Genomic DNA, 22,385 nt, shown 5'->3' with positions numbered 1-22,385 from the left:
AAAAAAAAAAAAAACTCATTTTACAAAATTTATTCTAGAAAAATCTACATGAGACCGGACTTACTCATTTGTGAACGCATCAAACTAGAGAAGACATTAACAAAATTGAGATCTCGAGCACAAACAGTAGAATAGATGAGTGTAGTAAATTCCAAATTACTTTTACCACAATACTTTGGGCTTTTGGTGCGAGAAAAATTCTATATAATTGTAACAGTTTTTCGATTTAACTGAATATTTCTTATATAGTTTCACGCCAGTTATAGAATTCTTATCTCTTTCCTTCTATATTTATATTTTTTGCTTCTAACAAAATATTTCTACGAACAAGAATTCAGTGAGCGAAATCAAAGAATTGCTCTCAATTCCTAACAATGACAGTGTGGTCTCTAAAGAAGTGGCATAGAAACTCCTTGCCATTGAACACCATTTGTAGCTATAGAAATTAGCTTAATTGGAGAAAAACAGCAGATTGTCTTGTACGATGTGCCCTTCTGCCTTCACCAGCAAACATAATACGAGCATGTCTTGTGTGAGTTAATTGTTCCAATGGTCACTGAATTTAGGTTCATGTCTTTGATTGGTCACTGAAATTTAAAATGTCAAATTTTGGTCACTGAATTTAGGTCAATGTCTTCGATTGCTCACTAAAATTTAAAATGTCGAGTTTTGGCCACTAAACTTTGAAAAATATTGTACATTACTCATTGAATTTTGAAAAATGTTGTGAGCAACAGTTTAATTAGTTCATTCTGAGTTTCATGAAGTTCCTCCTTTCTTTTAGGATCTGCACTAACATGAATCGTTTTAAATATAACGCTACCTAGAAATGTACATTTTAAAACCGTGGCATCCATGTCACTAATCATCGGGAAAAACGTTTATCTAACCGTTAAATGATCAAGTAATATTAATCTGATGTTAGATTATAAGCGTAAAGTTGTCCAAAAAGATTTCTTTTATTCCATAGCTTCAATCCAGTGTCAATGACCATTTAATGTTCAAATAAATATTTTTCGTTAACTAGGACACGAATGTCACGATTTTAAAAAGTTAGAGAATGTGTGCAACATATGGTAGGTCGAGGACATAGCTGACATACTCTTAAAAGGTTAGGGACCCTAGGTAAAATTTACAGTACAGTAAAACGTGCTCCTCGACAAATATATACACAGCTCGCTGTATCTATCCATCACCGTTTCCAATATTTGTCACTCTGTTCATAATTTTACTGTGAGTAGCTATGGCATCTGGATCTTCTCGGCCCATCCATCCCGGCTCGAAACCGTTTGCTATCCCGTCAGATGATGTTCTCCACTCCTACGAGGATTACGGTAATCCGGATGGGAATAATGGATACCTTCCCGACCATTCGATTGGAGCTAATTCCACTGAGGTATTTACTGTTTTCGAATTCTTTTAGTTTCATATTATTCTCTTTTAGGGTTTCTGAATTTCAGAGCTATTCTGGGAAATTGAGCGTTGATTTTTGGTTAATCTTAAATTTAGTCAACGCTAAAAAGCCGCTATTTTGGAGTTAGGATGAATTGAGATGGCAAACCAGCAAGTAACAGTAGATAATATAAGAGTGAAAGAATAATATTTTGTACACATGCCGTAGTATATGGCTTTAANGATGGCAAACCAGCAAGTAACAGTAGATAATATAAGAGTGAAAGAATAATATTTTGTACACATGCCGTAGTATATGGCTTTAAACTGCTGTTTTTTTGCAAGGTCATTTTTTTATGCGTGGGTATCTTATATCAGTAGTTTTGAAAGTTGAACATGAATCAGGAGTGCAATTCAATGACTTCACTGGTGAAAATGAATTTTCTGAAGTAAAATGAGGCACGCAGGGTACATAGCCAGAAATTTTCTTTTTCACTATCCACAGAATTTACAACTATGATCAGCATCAATCCAGTTTATCTTATGGTTGATGGAATTATATTAATGTTTGTCCTGCACCTTTGTCTTAGTTTCTCCTTTCATGAAATTTTCAGGTGTCTTATTTTGACGGAAAATGAATACCTCTACATCGAATGCTAAGCTTAAATAAATAAAAGTGTCCATATCTAATAGCTTAAGCTTTTAACTGAAGTTGTTTCCGCATGATATGAGAGACTGCAAGGGTACTAATTCAAGTCCCTTGTCGCTCATTATTAAATTTAAAATTGTGCACATGTTAGATCTTTGATAAATAAATAAAAAATTCAACTAGACTACACGTAAGAAGCCTGTTGAATACTGAATAAAAATGAACAAATGTGTTTACTTTCTAAGAGCTTAAAAGCTATGAGGTGTTCATTTATGGAAATTTCAAGCATCACCCTTTCATGAAATGAATATAGTCTGCGCGTGAGGCAACATGATATAAATATAAATACATAAATTCATCACTTTAACAGTAGTTGAACTTTGAGATGAGTAATCAGCAGTTTCCATTCTGATGGATGAATTTAATACATTGTTGCTGAATGCTTTTTCTGATTGATATGGCAAAGAAGCATTCAGACAGTACCCACGTTTATATACAGAAAATAAAAATAAAAAACAATAAACTGGTAGGAACTGAGAAGGCAACTGTAATAATTATAAAGAAAACAAAAGAAAAATGCTCTTTAAAAGAGCCGTGTTCAAAACACACACATAGATATACCTTTTAGTTTCAAATAGTATGCAGTTAGTAGATAGGGTGTTAAACTTAGAGCTGGAAAGTACTGACACATTGCCGGCACATATCAGACACCGGTACGTATCTGACACGTTGCTGACGCGTGTCGGAGGCCCTTGCAGCGTGTATTTTATGAAGAGAACTGAAGAAGGCTGCTAAAAACTGAAAGTTTTGTAAAAGAACTGTTCAAGTAACAACTCGTGAGTCAGTTTGAGGAAGAAGATTCAGTCAGCGACTGAGAAAGACCACCACAGTAAACCCTATTTTGTTGAAGGAAAAATGAAGAGACGGTTTCTGTGATGGATTGCAATGTAAAAAAAAAAAAAATTGAATTACTTTTTACCCTTAATTCAAAAATAAGAGAGAGCTATGAAAAGAGGCTTTAGGGACTTTAAGAAGTCTCCAGTTGTTTACATCACTTTAATTTTTTTGATATCTTGTAGTTTGCTGTTGTTGTCTGGGTGTTGATCAAGGCTATATTGAGCATCTTAATGGTTTATACTCTCAATTTAGCAGGAATTCCACAAAAGTAGAATGGCGAGATCAAATGTTTTTCCTGCTGTCTCTTTTGGTCCACCAGAAGATTCTTCTTTTAATCAAGATCTTATCTCTACTGTTGACAATACTGTGAAGAAGTATACAGACCACCTTATGCGTTTTCTTGAAGGAATTAGTTCTCGACTATCACAGTTGGAATTATATTGTTACAATCTTGACAAATCTATTGGTGAAATGCATTCTGAATTAGCTCGTGATCATAGGGAGTCAGAGTTGAAGCTAAAATATCTGGAAAAGCACGTCGAAGAGGTGAGTATATTTTTTGATTTAATGTATCGTGACTCTCAGTCGCTGAAGCTATAGAAAACTAGATGAACCATTATAGATCTCCTTTGCTCACTTCATGTCTGTGTGTGTCTTGGTGTCTTGTGTGTTATGTTTGTACATTTTTGCATCTTTGGTATTCAATTGGAAATACGACTGTATTTGAAGGGCTTCTAGATTGGATGCCAAAGGCATGGTCTTGTTTTTAGAGTGTGGATACATTGTTTTCCTATCTATCTGGATATGAAGTCCAGCCAACATTTTCAAGTGCTTGTGATGAACAAGTTTCTTATCTTATTTAATGCAGGTCCACAGGTCAATGCAGATCCTAAGAGATAAGCAGGAACTTGCTGAAACTCAGAAGGAACTAGCCAAACTGCAGCTTGTGCAGAAAGAATCCTCTTTTGCAACCAATTCTCAACAGAACGAGGAAGGAGTTTCTCTACCTGCTCCCGATGCCAAAAAGAGTGATAACTCATCACACAATCAAGGTCAGCCGTTGGCAGTTTCCCTACCCTGTCAAGTAGCTTCTCAACCTTCAGTACCTACTCAGCCGGTTGAGCACCAACAGACTATTGTGGCTCCCCCCCTATCGATGCCTTTGCAGAGTATGCCACAAGAACAGGCATATTACTTGCCTCCAATGACTTCATCACAGTTATCACAGGGTCAATATCTGCCAACACAATCTCAAATTCAAGATCACTCCAGAGTGGCAGCACAGTCGACCCAACCTCAATTAAACCAGCCACAACAGATTCAGTCATTACCTCTGTATCAGCAGCAGTGGCCACCTCAGCATGGTCAACCACCACCACCTCAATTGCCACCTGTGCCTCCACAGATTAGATCCTCATCTCCAGCTGTGCGCCCTTCCTACCTGTCTTCTCCCTCAGAAATGACTGCTCCTAATAGCATTCCCATGCAAGTGCCATTTTCAGGTCCATCTCAACCTGGGTCTCCTGGTTCTGATGGTATTACGCCTTATGGGCATGGTGGTGCTGGCAGACAAATTCAACCGCAGCCTCCAACACAGCATGTCAAGACGGCATACAGTGCACAATCTGGGGATGTGTATGTACCTAGTGCGACTCGTCCGACACTTCATATGGGAAACGCTTATACTATGTTTGACAGTGAAGGTAGAAGGACACATCATCCACCCCCACAACCTCACTTCCAACAAAATGCTTATCCTTTGAGTAGCATCCCCCTCCAGAACCCTCAGCACACGGCTAATTTGATGGTTCGTCCACCACAGTTTATGCGCAATCTTCCCTACACTGAGCTGATTGAGAAGTTGGTAGGCATGGGTTACAGAGGTGATCTCGTGGTTGGTGTAATTCGGCTACTGGAAGAGAGTGGTCAGCCTATTGACTTCAACGCTGTGCTTGACAGACTGAATGGACATTCTTCCGGAGGTTCTCAGAGAGGATGGTCCGGCTAAGAGTAATGAATAGTCCTGAATGCCTGTACGGTTCCTGTCTTACATTTATTGTGCATCGAATAAATGGTGATAAGATATACATGTTTTTAATACATGGGGATGATGAGATGCTTCTTATACTTTTGTAAATCTCTAATCTAACACAACTGCTTTCTGTATTTTGCAAATGAATGACAGGTGAATTCAAATGTTTTCCTTTCACGTTGTCAAATTTTGGTATACTCTCTCTCTCTCCCCCCTCTCTCTGTGTATGTGTGGAGAACTTGGAGCGTAGAAAAGCTAGTGTTAGTTTGGGAGAGATTATTTGAGGTAAACTGATTTTTCTTTTTTATTTTTTATTTTTTTAGAATGTAGGATTAAGTAGGGAAAAGTTGTGGATCCAGGTGCAAAATTATATTATTGGGAGAACGTGTAATTGAAAATGAGTTTGAGGAAAATGATTTTCGAGTTAACTATGTCAAACAAACACATAGTATAATAAACATCCTTCAAAGTTTGCAGTATAAGAGTGGCGTATTTGGTTACTAAATTGAAACATTTATGACAATCGAGTCATTGAAATTTAGTTGATAAAATTGTTGTCAATACACACATTACAAAAGACCTAGCAAACCAATATTGATGTAATACTAATGAATTGAAATGACTTTAACGTTAGTTTAATCAAAGTTGCTAATACTTCCACAGAACTCCTATGCTTTTAACCAAAAAAGTAACCATAAATTCAAAATAGTTCTCTAAACAACGTGAGATTTTGCTGGGCCTCTTGTTCCTGCCAGAATCTGAGAAATGTGCAAACCTCTGCTAAATGCTTCATTGAATAGAATCCTTGTCTGCATATGTTGAGTCCATGGCAACCAAGACAGGACTGCAACTGGGCTCATCACTATTACTCCAAACATAATTTCATAGACTCTTGCAAAAGAAACAACACTATCCCATATCCCTGATTTCTCCAGAAAGGGCCTCAGTACGAGGGCAATTGAAATAAGTCCCCATCCAGTGGGAATGAAAACCAACAGACTCTTTAAGAGATCAAGAAATTTGAAATTGGTGAGCATCCTTAGGGCAATGATCCCAAATATCGTAAGAACAAAGAATACAGTCTGAATAAAACGGTAGAAAAAGTGAGCCTTGATGCTGTACTTGTTGCTGGTACGTGTTAATATTGCATAAACTCCAAGAAGGACTAGTATGAAGATCCAGGAACGCAAGTAGACCGCAATGCTGTTGCTTCCAGCTGCAATGCTAAGCTTATACACCATTGCGTATTGGAAAAAAAAGAATCGAAGGTTTAGAATTATTTCAGTTACCTTCCCCCAAATACTAGTGGTCCTCAAATGATCTTGCTCTTCATACCACCATTTTTCCCAGCTCTGTTCAGCATTTGCCAATATGCTAGCACGGTACCATATCCAGTTTATAAATTCGTGGAAATCATTTACTGTTTTAAGCCACTCAAAACTGAGAGGATTGAAGATGAAGGGGCTCAAAATCCAGGACGCTACTAGAAACCAACTGGCTAGAGTTAATGCTAGGTACACAAAACCACTCCCCACCACTGGGCTGTACAGAGAGTATACTGCCAGTAATAGTCCAAGCTCAATTGCCTTCACAAAATGGCTGCGAGCATATAGTCTGTAACTCTCAGTAAAACTCTTGTGCTGTACAACGAAGCCACGCCCAGTTTCTCTGTATTTGGCCCCACCATGAAGAAGGGTTCGACCAAAGTAATGGGAACGAGTTCCCAGGGAGAATGTGTAGAATAAAGATGAAAGTTGGAGCTGTGTTACAATGAATTCCCAGATAGACGTGAGGAAACCATGCTCAACTGTACTTTCAACAATCATTGGCAAGACATTGAAAAGGCCTAGTTCTATGACAAATCCTTGGTTCAAGATTGACAGAAGTGCTGCACTCTGATCCGCCTTACCTGATTTCATTGAACTCTCAAACCCACAGAGGGCCAGATAGAATTGCCCCCACCAAAAGGTGTACAAAGCAAAAACAACCACACATGCATTGAAGAAGAATCCTACTGAAGTGTAGAAGAAAGAAAGCATCCTGAAGAAATCCAGCCTATTACCTAACCTGTAGATAAGAGACATAAAAAGGGATAAACAATCATCAGTGCATTGGAAGAATTTTATAGAAGTGTGGAAAAGGGAAACCATCCTTAAAAAGTCCAGCCTACTATCCAACCTGTAGACATCTCGGCTGAGGAGTTGCTCTCCACTCCCACTTGCAATCTTGGCCTCAAACATAGAGATCTGATTAAAGCCAACATCCCTACCCTTGCCAAATTGAATGTACTCGTGGTGAGTGATATTTCCGCGCCGCAGTGTGCAATTGAATCCAGCAAAGATATCCTCATTTATGTTAAGCACTCTAGAACCCTTGCTTATTCCACCCCGAGTTAGAAACCAAAACCTGTCAAACACATCTGGATGACCATAATGCATTCGGATTTTCAAAGGGTTAGCCATAATACGCTGACCCAAGGTCACAAAACTTGTCTCCTGGGAACACATGAACTGAGCAGGCGATGAGACTGGACCTGTAAATATGTGCTCCCGGAGACCCAATATAGTCGGTTTCTTGATGCCATGGCTGTGCTTGAATTCCTCCAAAAGGTTTCGCATCTTCAGCGCCTCCTCAAAATAGTTGTCTTGGTTCATATCAATGGTCTGAATTGCATCTCCTCGAGTGAAGATGATGGCATGGTTTTGATTTTCTGGTTTCCCCTCTCCAAGCTTCAGGGGATCACCCGGTAATTTGATCCGATAGATTTCCACTTCTCTTTGCAGCCTTTTATCATATTTCACCAGGACGGAGTAATACTCTTTCTCAGTCTTCTCTTTGGACACCTCATCAATGTAAGCAACACGAAGAGTTTCATTGCCTTTCAACAGATTCAAGATGTCCTCAGCATGCCGATCCTTTTCAGCCTTCTGAGTGCCATACAACTGACAAGCAACTACATAAGTGAATTTCATGGGTATGCAAATTTCATGGACTGAAGTTTTTGGAGGGGATGACATTATTGAACGCAATCCATCTCTACTATCATTGAGTTTCATGAAATGAAGTCTCTGATATCCTTCCATGATGTCTATCTCGTGTGTTGAATCCAGAAAAGCCAGCATGTTAAGAGCCCGATTGTAGTACATCATTCCCCTAGTCGTGCGGGCCAGTGTCTGTCCTCTGTAAGATGCCCATAGCCGAAGATCTCTCAACCTAGTTGTCCACAATTCTCTTTCACTTACCATCCCTTCCCGGCGCATTCTCTCTAAGAAGTTTCTCCACTCATCAGCATGGATAGTCTGCAAGTAGTAGAGGATGGAAATCCCATCGTCGTTTTCAATCCGGAGTTGTTCCATGCTGTATAGCACTTCTTCCTTGTAATAAGGAGTTAAAACACTGAAGGCCGCCATTTTCTCAATCAGGGAAGCGCGGGGAATATTCATAAACATGGAATTGCTGAAGAAAGAGATTCGTCGTCTTGCTTCATGACTTTCAGGAATTTTGAGCATTGAGTCCTCAGATGTGAGAATTGTATGTAAACGTCGAAGACAGCGATAGAAACCCTCATTATCTGGACTAGGCAACTCAACAGCCTTCTCGAAAAGAAATCTTTCACCCAAAATTGTTGTTCGAGGAAAAAGACCATCCTCCCTCAGCTGATAAATATCTCTATATTCTTTCGAAAAATCTCGAATGGCAGCCTCGTAAAGGGCCTGCAGAGCATTCACTACCTCGTTAAGGTCTTCAACTGGAAGCTTGAGTACTAGATTGAGTAGATGGATTAACTTTTCATGGATCTTTTCAAGTCCAACCATCTTGTAGCATTTCGTGAATTTCTCCAATTGAATTCTGAAATCAATTTCTTTAAAGAATGTTTCGACAATGGAATGCTCCTCACTGTCATTCTTGACGATGGTCAGCAAGAATTCCCTCACACTGTCATATGCTTCAATAACTGCACAACGCCTATGTTCATTCTTGCTGATCTTATACCAAAGCCTTTCATCAGGAGCATCAGAAAGTTTTTTTGCCCATCTGAGAGCGAGCAGCACCTCATTGCAGAGGAACACACATGGCCATTGGATCACCCTGATTTTCCAGTGTCTTATAGGCATTTCTAACAACTCGATCTCATGATCACTGATAATGTCCTCCTCTCTGAATGTCATAATTATTTCATTCCATATCATAGCAAATTTGTAGGCCTCGACCTGGTTAGGTTCAAGTTTTCTAAAGGGCCTGCCAAACCCATACCTTAGTTTCAATTGGTGAATGGCTTCCCTGAACTTGCTTCCATATGTTCCTCTCGCATTTAACAGCTTTTCCTCAGGCAACAAGTTGAAACAAATTGCACTAGCAAAGTACTGAAACCAAAACCTCAAATGATGCATGTTCCGAATCTCACCCAGACGATTAAACAAACCAATAGTAGTACCAAGAAATGTAGAGTAAATTGAAAACCAAATTTGCAGATCCATCAGGTATATCAAAACAACTGGGAGCCAGAGCAACCCCAGCGCAAATCGGTTGCTGTGTTTAAAGAACTCAAGCCACTCATAATTAATGTTCTTGGTATGCAACAATGTTTTTGTAGATCCAATCATGGGCTTGATTTGCAAGAAATAACTATAGGAAAACTTTGTCCCCAGCACAATTATCCAGAAGATTATATACTTTATACTGTCCGTGAATTCTTCCCTAAGCCCCCGACCAACAAAAGTTCTGCCCTGAAACCACCAGGATAGCAAACGAAAGATCCTCCAATTTGTATTCTCCAAATAATTCCCAACACAAGGTAGAATGAACAAAACCAGAGCCAAAAGTTCTGGGGCCATAAAAACCAAAGCAACCCTACAAAAATTCACCACTCTGAGATTCACTTCAGGCGACCACCTCCCATCACTACTTCTTTGATCCCAAATCCTCCCATAGAACATCATAAAAACCCAAACCCACCCAGCAGAAACTACAACTTTCAAAACCATCCTCATACCTAACCATTTCATCTCCCTCGAAACCAAACTATAGTGCATTGCTGCATAGAGTAATGAATGCAAGAACCTCATTGCGCTCCATGTGAAGAACACAGTCAAGCATCGTGCCTGGACCTCCGTACTCTTTAACGCTTCCCATGGATTGCCCTTCTCCTCCCACGCTACAATTACTGCTGCTTGAATGAATAAAATTAACATAGCCCACAACTTGTGGAAGCTCTGAAAAATGTTCCAAAACGATCTCTGTTCCACAAACCCTGTTTTCTCCACCTTTTCCTTATTGCTTGTCATGAAAAAAGTACTCGAAACATCAATTGGCCACTTTAGCTCCTTAAAGCACCTCCTACTCCAAAAGTACTCATTTATATCATCGTAATTTCGCCACACTGAGTGCGGTGCAGTCCCATTTCTACTGTTCTCGACTTCTACTTTCATTATATAATAAATAGGCTTAACTATTTGGTTCAAAAATGCATTTTCTCTAGATAACGAAGTCAAAAATGGCCTCCCCGTGTTATCATCGATATAATCTTCCAAGATTTTATTCAATTCCATTGCCATATGGTGAAAAATATAACAAATGCATTCGGGAACTAAACGTAAATTAGCAGACTCACCCCATATCAACAAATATAAAGACACGTACAGAAGCTCATGCTGGACGTTAGGCTTGAGAGCCAAGGTTGAGCAGGAATCTGAGAGCAGGAGGTTTGGTCTGATGCCGAGGTAGGAGCACCAGTCGGAGTAGTTTTTCAGGAGTTGGCACCGGAAGTTTCGAACAATGGAAGGATCAAGAGAGTCCAAGTTGTCAGGGGTAGGGAAGAGGCGCATCTGTGCGTTGGAGAGATGCAGGACGAGGTGCTCTCTTTGGTTCTTGACATTGGAGGACTGAAAACCGAAGTGGAGGCCTAGCCAGTCGAGGAGATCGTAGTCTGGATTCCAGGACAAGAATTGTGGCGGACGGCGGAGGCCACCAATTGCGTGTAGGGCGGCAATGGCAAGCCGGACCTCGGGAAACCGGCGGCAGGGATGATCAGCTGATAAGTTGTCTAGTGGGATAATATTGTAAACCTCTTCGGATACTGCAGTATCATCATCTTGGCGATTCATCATCAAGTTCAATTCTTTGTGCTGATCGTGCTTTGGCTTAAAAATATTTGCATGCTAGAATAGTTTGGATGACTTTAGAGACGACTTTGCATTGAGAGTGACAAGGATAAAATTTTAAATTGATGGTTGGTTGGCCATCAAATTCACAAAAACTTCTTGCGTACTTTTTACATGATTTTATTTGTCAAATTGTGCTGTCAATAATTTTGGCGTTAGTAAAGAGTATAAATTGTAGAATATTTTTCTTGTGTTCATTCATTGTAACTTCGTATAAAAATGGCTTTGTTCTGAAATATGTTGACAAGATCCTTAGCAAATGTGGGAATCAAATGCTTCGAGCTGTGCGGCTGCACAAACCTCTTCTATTAAGCACCTCTTTTTTTTCCTCACTCTTTGGCTTCCAACTGTATACACTTATTCGGGCTTTAAGATATGGACATTTTGTAGTTCTTTTAATGAAATTATAGCCTCATTTATTATATGGTGTGTTATTAGGTGAAACTCAATGCATGAAAGTGAAATTGAAAGAAAGAAACGAAAAATCGACAAAAGGGATAAAATCCAAAGTTTCGGGACTAAAGTGTAATTAAAAGTTGTGTCGGACCTCATAATGAAGATTTGAGAATGCTAGGGGTCAATTGGGTGCAACTAGAGGTCAAAAGGAATGGAACATGATCAAAATATAGACACAAATCAATTTTCAACCGTACAAGTACGTTCCATATTTTTAGCTTAAGATTGAAACTCATTTTTGACTTAGTAAACATTTGAATCGGAGAAAGGCTATTCAAGTAAAGTTGTAGCTCTTTCATTTATCTTTACAATCCAATTTGAATCGCTTCAATCGAATATCGAAAGATTTTGGCTGTCATTGAAGTGATTTTTGTCACACCCTTTGAAGAAAGGCATCTAAGGGTGCCCTTAAATTCTTGTCCGATTCCAAGAACCCAAAGATTTTGGAAGCTCAATAGATCCAAATCAACCAAACCCATTTGATGGCTAAATCACCTTCAAGCAGATCGCAAGGAGGAAATGTTATATATTTGTTCATCATTAATAAAACCGGAGTGTGGAATGAAAGAAGAAATGGAAAGCCAAAATATTGGCCATGCGGTCGCATAGCAGTTGTGCCATGCGACCGCATAGTTTCATATGGTAACTAAATTTTGAGGCCTCACTGATAATTCTAGGACTTTGGCTGTCATTGAAGTGATTTTTGTCACACCCTTTGAAGAAAGGCATCTAAGGGTGCCCTTAAATTCTTGTCCGATTCCAAGAACCCAAAGATTTTGGAAGCTCAATAGATCCAAATCAACCAAACCCATTTGATGGCTAAATCACCTTCAAGCAGATCGCAAGGAGGAAATGTTATATATTTGTTCATCATTAATAAAACCGGAGTGTGGAATGAAAGAAGAAATGGAAAGCCAAAATATTGGCCATGCGGTCGCATAGCAGTTGTGCCATGCGACCGCATAGCACATTACAGAAATTCTGGGCGAATTTTGGTGTAAACCATGCGACCGCATGGGATTACACCATGCGGTCGCATGGTAGAACGGATATAACCGTTGGAGGCTGTTTTCATGGTAGTTTTTTTTGGCGCCTTTTCACTTAGTTTGGCACCATTTAGTGATATGATGTTCCATGCCTATATATATGTGTTTGATGGGCATAGAAATCATAGAAAAAACACATGAGAAATATATTTCTTCATTCCACAAAGGATCAAACATCCTTTCTTTCATATTCATTTCTTTCCCATGTGTTCTTCAAGTTCGGGTGGAGAAATACTTGTGCTTTTGTATTTCTCTACATCAAGGCTTGATCAATCCTTCAAACCATTTGCCGGATAACCCTTTAAGCACCAAATTAATACCGAGAGGGGGCAAATATCGTTTGAGGACAGCGATTACGCGTTCGAGCCCTCTTGTTTGTTGTGTTATTCATATTCTTGTTTCATCTTCTTCAAATTACTGATTTCTGGTTTCTTCTCCAACCTCGGTGATGCAATTATTCCCAACAATCTCAAACGATACTTTTGGTAATGGAGAACGAAGTCACTTTGACGATGATCAAGTCGATGGATCAACAAGATCTGGTTTGGATCAAGTCAAGAGACGAACTTCATGGGATGTCAAGCACAAAAAATTGAAGTCTCTTCTAAAGGCGTTGATGACCGAAAGGATAGAATTCGTCGTTATGTGTCCGAATTCGATAACTCTTATTTGTCTTCTCAAATTCCATATAGGAAATGAAGTTTCTGCCGATGCAACGGATATTGAAGTTTATATCGCCATCGAAGAAGGATATGGAATTGGGATTGTTCTGCAAATTTAGAGCAAGTCTGAATCTTGATAGATTCGCAATGGAATTGGTACGGAATTTTTTATCTGGCATGATTTTATCTGTCTTCATCTATGAACCGGCGTGATGTTAATTTTGATTTTTGTAACTGCAATTACTGCATTTTAAATGCCAGAATTAGTGCCAATAATTGTGTCAGTTCAATATTATATGATGAACCAGCCATGAAAACCATGTTTTGTTCCTTGAAGCATATTCAGTTTATGATAAACGGCATATTTTTTATTCACGAATATCCGTATTATCTTTATGCTCTTAATAAAAAATTGAGAATGGCATGTATGCTTCCTGATATGTGCAATCAATTAAGAAATATGTTTTACTAGCACAAAATCCTATGCGTGATGGTTTAATTTTGTGCAAGTGTATGTGATTTAAAGAGAAAACAATTTGGCTGGTGACTGATGATGGAAAAGAACATATAATTGAGTGCATATATATTTGTTGTGATGTGAAACTAGTGGATTAATACATGACTTTGATCCTACTTTGAACATTCTGAGAATTCCATGACATTGGAATTACTTGATACCAGTTTTGGCTATTGTTTAACTCAATTATGGTAGTGGCAATCTTTGTTGTGATAATAAGATTGCAAATATAAATGGAATAAATCTATACAATAAATGTTTGGAATATAAGTTGCTATTCCTTAATCTTTTATCTTCTATGTTCTCATGAATTTTCGGAATGCATCCCTATTGGTTGTATTCTCCCAATCCAAAATTCACAAAGCCACTTCTTTGATAGCCATGGAACTCAATTGAGTGGTTCACAGTAAGGCTTCTTTGGGGCTATTGAGAACATATTCATGGCTAATCAGTGGTGAGAGGCGGTGGAGGAAGTTGTCCAACCGTCGGCTTATTATAATAGGGAGTATGCGAAATGGGTGTGATATATTTAATATCACGATTAACAGATTCATGAAGATGGGATAACAATACGTGGTCATAAAAATTGCATAAACTTGTTGGTCAAAATGGCCTAGTTGGTATGTGCAAGTGCTTATTTGATCTTGACAAATGTACGTGCATGAAGGAAAATGTGTGTTCCTTACTTGAGAATATTTAAGTATATTAATCACTTGCTTACTTAATGATGCATATTTTGACGTTCACCCATGTGGTTAAATGGTTGAAATTTTAATGTGCATACTATATAATTGCAATAATATTCATGATATTTGCATATAAAAGAGACAAAATATGATTTTTGTCCAAATGTGAATAAGGTGAACATATGCCTTATTATTGGATATAATATAACCTTGTAGAAGTGACAAAGTGCATTTCCTGTTAAAACAAGAAGCATAATCTTATTCGAGGAACCAATTGAATTTGATTTATGCTTAGAAAGCATTGATGGTCTATGAGATGACCTTGATCAAATTGTGTGATCAAAATTAAAGATAGTTGGATTGAAGTATGTTATGACTTAATAACCACTATCTGAAAGTACCTAAACTTCCACGAGTATTATCAAAGTGATAAGTGAATGAATTATGAAAGAGTTGATAAACTCTAAGTTCAAATTTAAACCCAAATATGGGGGTTAACATATTTTTGAACTCTAAGTTCAATTACAATCCCAAATGTGGGGGTTGACATATTAAGGAACTCTAAGTTCGAGAATAACCCGAAATGTGGGGGTTAACATTAATTTTATGAACTTATACGAGAAGTTCAAAAATATATGGATGCAACATTACGAGGTTGCATAAGAATTCCTAATTAAGGAATTGTGGGGGTAACTTAATATAAAAAGTTATCATATCCTTTACCTTTAATCGTAGAAATATATCTATGATGGAAAAAGGTAGAAAAAGACCATACATCTATGATGGAAAAAGGTAGAGAAGACCATATAAGGATGAGACACACTAAGTCTAAAGTGGATAAAAAGGGTAAAGGCCGATTGTGCCACTTGCAAAACAAATGGAACATTTAAAGAATATCCATTAAAGATCATTGAAATGATTCAATGATGACAAGTGAATACCCAAGTATGAAAATCCACAAATAAAAGTGATTGACTAGTGTAATGAATTAACGGAAGTCATCCAAACAGAATTTTAAAAAATTCAATAAGGCTTTAAATAAAGCGAGTGAAAAGTATGTGGCTTCTTAGTGGTGACAAGTTGTATCTATCAAATGAATCGATCGTTGGCTAGCTATATTTTGATAAGATACTAAGTCACATAAAATGAGAAGTAAAGACATATAAGTTTTAGAGGTGACGTCTCAAGGAAATTATTAAAAGTGGAATAATTTTCGAAGAGAATTTAGCGGATCTTTTAACTAGACCACTAAATAAAATTTTAGTGGCATCTACTTCGAGTAGGATGGGGTTGAAACTCCTAATCTATAAAGGTCCACCAATGACGGCAACCCTACCTGTCATTACTCAAAAGGTAATCCACGGGTTCAAAGGGTACTAACAAGTCATTCGATATGTGGATAGTTGCAGCATTATTCAAATCCGCGATAACTCTATCCTAAGTAAAATTATGCTGGTTGTTACTGAAATGAGGGTTGAGCATTAAAAGCTCTTAATGAAGTTCAGTTTAAAATACAAGTACCTCGAAAAGTAACAAAGGTACTGGAAGAACTTCACCTAAACAAACTTCGAGGTGGTGCCGCCTCAAGTGAGAGTTGGAATTTCTCTCTTAAAAGTTTGTTGAAAAGGATGAGTGCAAGGTCATAAAAGCGCTAAGCGAGTTATGAGGGACTTGAGAACACGTGAAACTTGTGTGTGTGTTCAGACCGGTATTGTCACATGGAATAACTGGTTCAAAGCTACGGCTACCTTTGATTCCGACTTTACTTTGTTTGAATTATACTATGGTTAGATTCAAATTGAAAGATATCTAATCCTTATGCATGAGTATCATATATTTTGAATATGAGACTTTATTAAGTGTTGAACAAGTGGGAGATTGTTATATATTTGTTCATCATTAATAAAACCGGAGTGTGGAATGAAAGAAGAAATGGAAAGCCAAAATATTGGCCATGCGGTCGCATAGCAGTTGTGCCATGCGACCGCATGGGATTACACCATGCGGTCGCATGGTAGAACGGGTATAACCGTTGGAGGCTGTTTTCATGGTAGTTTTTTTTGGCGCCTTTTCACTTAGTTTGGCACCATTTCGTGATATGATGTTCCATGCCTATATATATGTGTTTGATGGGCATAGAAATCATAGAAAAAACACATGAGAAATATATTTCTTCATTCCACAAAGGATCAAACATCCTTTCTTTCATATTCATTTCTTTCCCATGTGTTCTTCAAGTTCGGGTGGAGAAATACTTGTGCTTTTGTATTTCTCTACATCAAGGCTTGATCAATCCTTCAAACCATTTGCCGGATAACCCTTTAAGCACCAAATTAATACCGAGAGGGGGCAAATATCGTTTGAGGACAGCGATTACGCGTTCGAGCCCTCTTGTTTGTTGTGTTATTCATATTCTTGTTTCATCTTCTTCAAATTACTGATTTCTGGTTTCTTCTCCAACCTCGGTGATGCAATTATTCCCAACAGGAAATGGGTTGTTCTACCCAATAATTGGTTTTGCATCCTGTTTTGCTTTTATATACATGTCTTTTGGGGACTTATGGATGATTTATAATGAAGAAACGACGCTGAGTTTTGTGGAGAGGAATGGGACTCAATTCATAGTGGATGGTAGACCTTTCTATTTTAATGGATGGAATTCTTATTGGATGATGGACCATGCTGTGGATGAATCCACCAAACCCAGAATCAGAGCAATGCTGCAAGCTGGTGCAAAGATGGGCTTCACTGTGTGTAGAACATGGGCTTTCAATGATGGTGGATACAATGCTCTCCAGCTTTCTCCTGGTAGATTTGATGAAGAAGTATTCAGAGTAAGCGAAATTTGTTTTCTGGGGGCTTTAGTGTTTTCAAGATTTTGACCTTACTTTTGTTAAAGGTTTCATTTTGCTTCACTCAATCTTAATTATATGCTGGATTTTTAGGATTTCTATGATAGATTGTTAACTGTATAACTCAATCTAATTCTGTTTTTAGCATAATCATTTTATGGTTAAATGTTTCATTTTGTAGTATAATCTTTTTCTTCTAAAAGTGATTCAAGATTATGACCTTTCCATGTTATAGTCATAAGTTTCATTTTATTTGTTTTTTTTATTTTTTTATTTTTTTATTTTTTAAATATAACTAAATATGTTACAGAATTTTAGGATTTTATGATGGGTCACTGACTTACCAAGCATCTAATGGCTGTAGGTTGGATTATTAACTGTTAAAGCCAATGTATTCACCTGTTCTTGATTTAGCTTTGTTTCTATGTACTCACATGTTCTTGATTTTAACTCACTCTATATTGAAATTTCAAGAATATATTGATCTCCCAAGAACTGGCTGATATCATGATTGCATGTTTGTGTGTGTTTTCCCTTGATCAAGTGTGTAGTTTTTGGCTGATTCATCGTAATGGCCCCAACAATTTTTAAATCAGTTGGTCTTTTTCTGTTTTTAACCGTCAATGGCATTAATCGAGTCAGATTGTCCATTCTGCAAACTCATTTACTAATATTCCTTATTTGACTCTTATAGTTTAATGCTCTTACGGATGATGACAGGCTTTGGATCATGTAATTGCAGAAGCCAGACAAAATGGAATAAGGCTAATACTGAGTTTAGTTAACAACTTGCAAGCATATGGTGGAAAGACTCAGTACATAAAGTGGGCATGGGAAGAGGGTGTTGGTTTAAGCTCTTCTAATGATTCATTCTTCTATGATCCGTCCATTCGGCATTATTTCAAAACTTATGTTGAGGTAATCTTATTATCTTAACTTTTTGAGCAATCTTGGATGATAGTTATCTTGGGTGTGACATCAAGCATCAAATATTATCTCTAAAATTCCAATCAAGATTTTATTTTTGTCTTGTTGGGCTGCTTGCAAAAGAGTATGTATCATATTCTGAGGACTTATAGTTTTCTTTCCATATTTAGGAACATGACAATCTGTGTTTTATCACAGGGCTACGACTTTTTGGATATTTATGTTTGCCTATTCCTATCAACTTTTTACTTAATTTCAAAGTTTTTAGGCTAAGAAGACGACTCTTGCAGCATATAAGACATCAGCCATGTTGACCTGTATGATCTTGCTAACGAAATGTTTTTTTATCGTAAAACATGTGTGTGGGTCATTCAAATGAGAAAAGACGAGATGAAAATTGTATTTCTCTTTGCACTGACAAATTCCTACAACTGTTTCTTAACACTCTTTGACCAATTCATCCATCATATATTTCTAGAAAATGGTTGTTTGGGCATATATATCCATTGAATATTTGCCTGGAAACTCATTTTCTCTTATTTGTTTCTTTTTAGATTTTTAAACCTCAAACTGAAGAAGTCCATTTTGTTTTTCTCTGCATCAGTGCAAAGGACTTGTATTCATAATCTTTGCCACATAAGGACAAATAATTTGCTGAGCTCCTAACATCGACCTTTTTAGATATATAAAATAAAATGCTTATTTAGTTTTTAGACGATACTCCAAGCATATATTGGCTTTTCATGCCATTGGTAAAAATTGACATATTAAAATGTAAAATAGATATGTTAAAAAGGAGCACTAGTAAGAGTTTCCTGTAAAGAAAACATGTAATTTACTATTGCTGTCAAATCCCATAAGTTGTACAAGATTTGAAAGTACTTGATTAGTACTTTGTTTCCTTGAATTTCCCAAGTTAATTTCCACCTTCTTGGAGTTAACTCCAACTCTTCTCTCCAAAACTACCCTTATCAATATAGTCATTCTTATGTACTTTTTACGCGTTCATTGTAATATACCATTTGCTTCATATTTTGAAGACATTGAAGATCAAAGTGGTAAATTATACAACATGCACATGCTTCATCATCATAGAAGTACCAGGTGAACCAAACTAAGTTTTCTCATTTGGCAATGAGGGTTTCATTTGTTGGCCTGCTTTAAATTGTCACTTTATACAGGCTTACAAAATATTAATGGCAAGGAAATAAGTTGATTAAAATCAATTGGAGTTTTTTAATGCTATGCTATTCCATTGCTTTTGCACGATCTTGAACTTCCACTCTAAAATGTTATATATAGGTTTACCTTGTTACATTTGCATGATCAGCATAATAATTGAGCACTGGAGGATGTGATGCAGAAATTATTAGTGCAGATTTATTTGATTTCCTGAAGAAAGAAAAAAATGATGGAAGTTCTGGAAGAAAAGAGAGAAGAAACTATGGTTAGCTTTTCGGGAAATTTCCAAACGAACAATTTCAACGAAATCTTTCAATTTCTTATTTTACTATGTTCAACTCTTTTGAAGCTGCCACCGGTATGCGAATGATGCATAATTATTTTTGTATTGGAGGAATAGCTGCTAAGGCCCCCCTCTAATTTTTTTTTCATTTTATTTTGGGACTTATTCAAATATGTTCTTGAATTCATTCGAGATTTGAGTTTTTGTTGCTTTTCCTCCATTTTTCTGTTTTCATATGGGAATAAAAAGAAAAGGGAAAGAGAATACTTTTGGCTTCCTTTTGTTCTTTTCACCCATAGCTAAAATGTGACTAACAAAGAGCAGGAAAAGCAGTCTCTTTCATGAAAAAAATTAATTTGTTTGGAAACATTTTATTTTGCAGACGGTGCTAAAAAGGAGGAACACATACACTGGGATTCAGTACAGGGATGATCCAACAATCTTTGCATGGGAATTGATTAATGAACCCCGCTGCACGAGTGATGCTTCTGGTGACACACTCGAAGTCTCAAACTTACTATCCCTCTACAGCCCAAGTATGTATATGAGGAATATATAAGATTTTTGAGGATTATATTCTTTAACTTTATTTTACTTTTACCTTTTGGAAATCAAATGAATTCAACTTTGGACTTGAAACTGTGTTTAACCATGCTAATTTCTTCAATAACTAATGAACTTTAACTTTTGTGTTTTACTCTAAAAACCAACATTGGTAAGACAGGCGGTGCCATAGCTACAAGTACAAGAATCGTAATACTTATTTTGTGGTGTCTCTTCTTCGACAAATAAAATTACAGCCTCTGAACTGAATTTTTCAACATGTAACTCTTTGACAAGCTCTCATTTTGCACATAGTCTGTCTCCATATATTTTTCAATGGAGAAACACTCTTTAGATATCATTTTATGCATAATGTTCAGATACTCTTTAACTGTCGAATAAACCTCCAAGTACTTTTGGTTTGTCTCTTCAACTAGTCCGGTTTGCTTAAATGGAGAAGGAGATTCTTTCTAGTTTGATTTTCTTCTCTCATTTTTTTTTCTAATTATTTAATCTTTTACCTGATGTGGTATGTATTTGGTAAAATTGCAGGATTGGATCGAAGAAATGTCTACTTTTATCAAATTAATTGACAATAAACATTTGCTGACAGTGGGCCTTGAAGGATTCTATGGTCCAAAAAATCCCAAAAGGTCAACTGTGAATCCAGAGTTCTGGGCAGCCGATCTTGGATCAGATTTCATTCGCAACTCAAAGATCTCAACTGTTGATTTTGCGTCAGTTCATATATACCCTGATCACTGGTGAGCTGTTTGTCCATTAACTATCTAATCATATTATTGGTTACTGCATAATCTGCTCCGTTTGCTCGATTTTGTGATCTATCAACCTTACAAATCTGATATTATTTAATTATGTTTCGGATATTAATTGCTTTTACTACCATTTTACTCCTGGAAATTTCAGCAAGAAGGAAGAAGAAAAAAGCTAGTTATTTTTCTCTTTGATTTCAATGCCAAGTGGCTGTGATTGTTCTCTTACCTTGATGAACTGTAAATAACTTATGAGCTTAGCCTGTCTAGATAAGCTTACAAAAATTACTTGTAAAGTTGTAAGTTTATTTTTTCAGTTATTTAATTTTATGGTCAAAGCTGAACATAAGTTCATTATTTTGAAATATTTCCAACCTTTCTGTTACAAAAGCAAAGCATCTTTTGGAAACAAAAAATTACTGGAAATTAAGTTTAAGTTACATTTATGCCTAGTCAAACATGATCTGTTGCATTCTACTTTTGGGTGAATAACTCAGCTAAATGTTAAACCTGGCAGCACTCATAATCAAGATTTTGGATACCAACTTAAATTTGCCTCCAAGTGGATGCTTCGGCACATTGAAGATGGCGACAAAGAACTGAAAAAGCCCGTAATGTTCACCGAATTTGGATTGTCTACCGAGAACAAAGGATTCAACCCTTCACAACGAGACAAATTCTACGAAGTTATTCTTGATATCATATACAAGTCTGCAAAACGAAACGAATCTGGTGCTGGAACTTTAGTCTGGCAGTTCTGGGTTGAAGGGATGGAAGAGTTCAACGATGATTTTGGGATTGTTCCGTGGAAGAGGCCTTCAACATATAAACTGTTTTCAGAACAGTCTTGTCGACTGGCAAGAATTCAAGGAGTTCTACCTTCACAAAAGGAACATTTGAATAAATTGTGCAGCCAAAGATGGTAAATATATAAATTTTTCCAGATGGAAAGAGAAAACTCGTATCTTTTTTGTTGGTTTTGATTGTTCAGGACAGGTCACTGAACTTTACCCACTTATATAGGTGTATAATCTCATCATCTTAATGGCATATGCTGATTTTTTTGCTACATAATTGTTTAGAAACTGTTCTGAAATGCAACTTTCTTTCTTTCTTTTTCTTTTTTTTTTCTTTTTTTTTTTTCGGGAAAAAAGTAACTTTTGAATTTTTTGGGTTTCTGTAAAGTAACTTGGAACTCTGATGGGGAAAACTCTCTTGGGTTAATGTTGTTGAAACATAATTATTGACGGAGTAGAATGTGAAAAAAAATAGATCTTTTTTTATTTTTTTATGAAAAATGCTATTTGTACATAATGGAGTTACATCG

General features: G+C 37.0%; 3 protein-coding genes across 4 annotated transcripts; 2 read left to right on the top strand and 1 right to left on the bottom strand.

The window, feature by feature from the left end:
• The first annotated feature begins 1,175 nt into the window (after nt 1-1,175).
• On the top strand, nt 1,176-5,147 carry LOC111372143 (WAS/WASL-interacting protein family member 3-like). Of its 2 annotated transcripts, none has more exons than XM_022994337.1 (3): nt 1,176-1,396; nt 3,194-3,484; nt 3,807-5,147. In XM_022994337.1, the coding sequence occupies exons 1-3, from the start codon at nt 1,244-1,246 to the stop codon at nt 4,944-4,946; spliced, it is 1,584 nt and encodes a 527-aa protein (XP_022850105.1). In that variant the 5' UTR covers nt 1,176-1,243; the 3' UTR covers nt 4,947-5,147. The 2 variants fall into 2 exon arrangements, with proteins under 2 accessions (XP_022850105.1, XP_022850104.1); XM_022994336.1 differs by having other exon boundaries at nt 1,183-1,396; nt 3,191-3,484.
• Nucleotides 5,148-5,483: 336 nt separating this feature from the next.
• Nucleotides 5,484-11,098, bottom strand: LOC111372142 (callose synthase 12-like). The gene is made up of 2 exons (XM_022994335.1): nt 7,149-11,098; nt 5,484-7,037 (listed from the first exon to the last, which is right to left on the bottom strand). Exons 1-2 carry the CDS (start codon nt 11,075-11,077, stop codon nt 5,684-5,686), a joined length of 5,283 nt encoding a protein of 1,760 aa, XP_022850103.1. The 5' UTR covers nt 11,078-11,098; the 3' UTR covers nt 5,484-5,683.
• A 5,853-nt stretch (nt 11,099-16,951) lies between these two features.
• Nucleotides 16,952-22,176, top strand: LOC111372141 (mannan endo-1,4-beta-mannosidase 2-like). The gene is made up of 5 exons (XM_022994334.1): nt 16,952-17,332; nt 18,071-18,268; nt 20,125-20,247; nt 20,838-21,049; nt 21,576-22,176. The coding sequence occupies exons 1-5, from the start codon at nt 16,967-16,969 to the stop codon at nt 21,982-21,984; spliced, it is 1,308 nt and encodes a 435-aa protein (XP_022850102.1). The 5' UTR covers nt 16,952-16,966; the 3' UTR covers nt 21,985-22,176.
• The last annotated feature ends 209 nt before the right edge of the window (nt 22,177-22,385 follow it).

The sequence above is a fragment of the Olea europaea genome, chromosome 23, assembly GCF_002742605.1.
Source record: "Olea europaea var. sylvestris chromosome 23, O_europaea_v1, whole genome shotgun sequence".
Classification (NCBI taxonomy): Eukaryota; Viridiplantae; Streptophyta; class Magnoliopsida; order Lamiales; family Oleaceae; genus Olea; species Olea europaea.
Note: the sequence above shows the minus strand (reverse complement) of the source record. Positions and strands in the feature narration are given on the sequence as shown.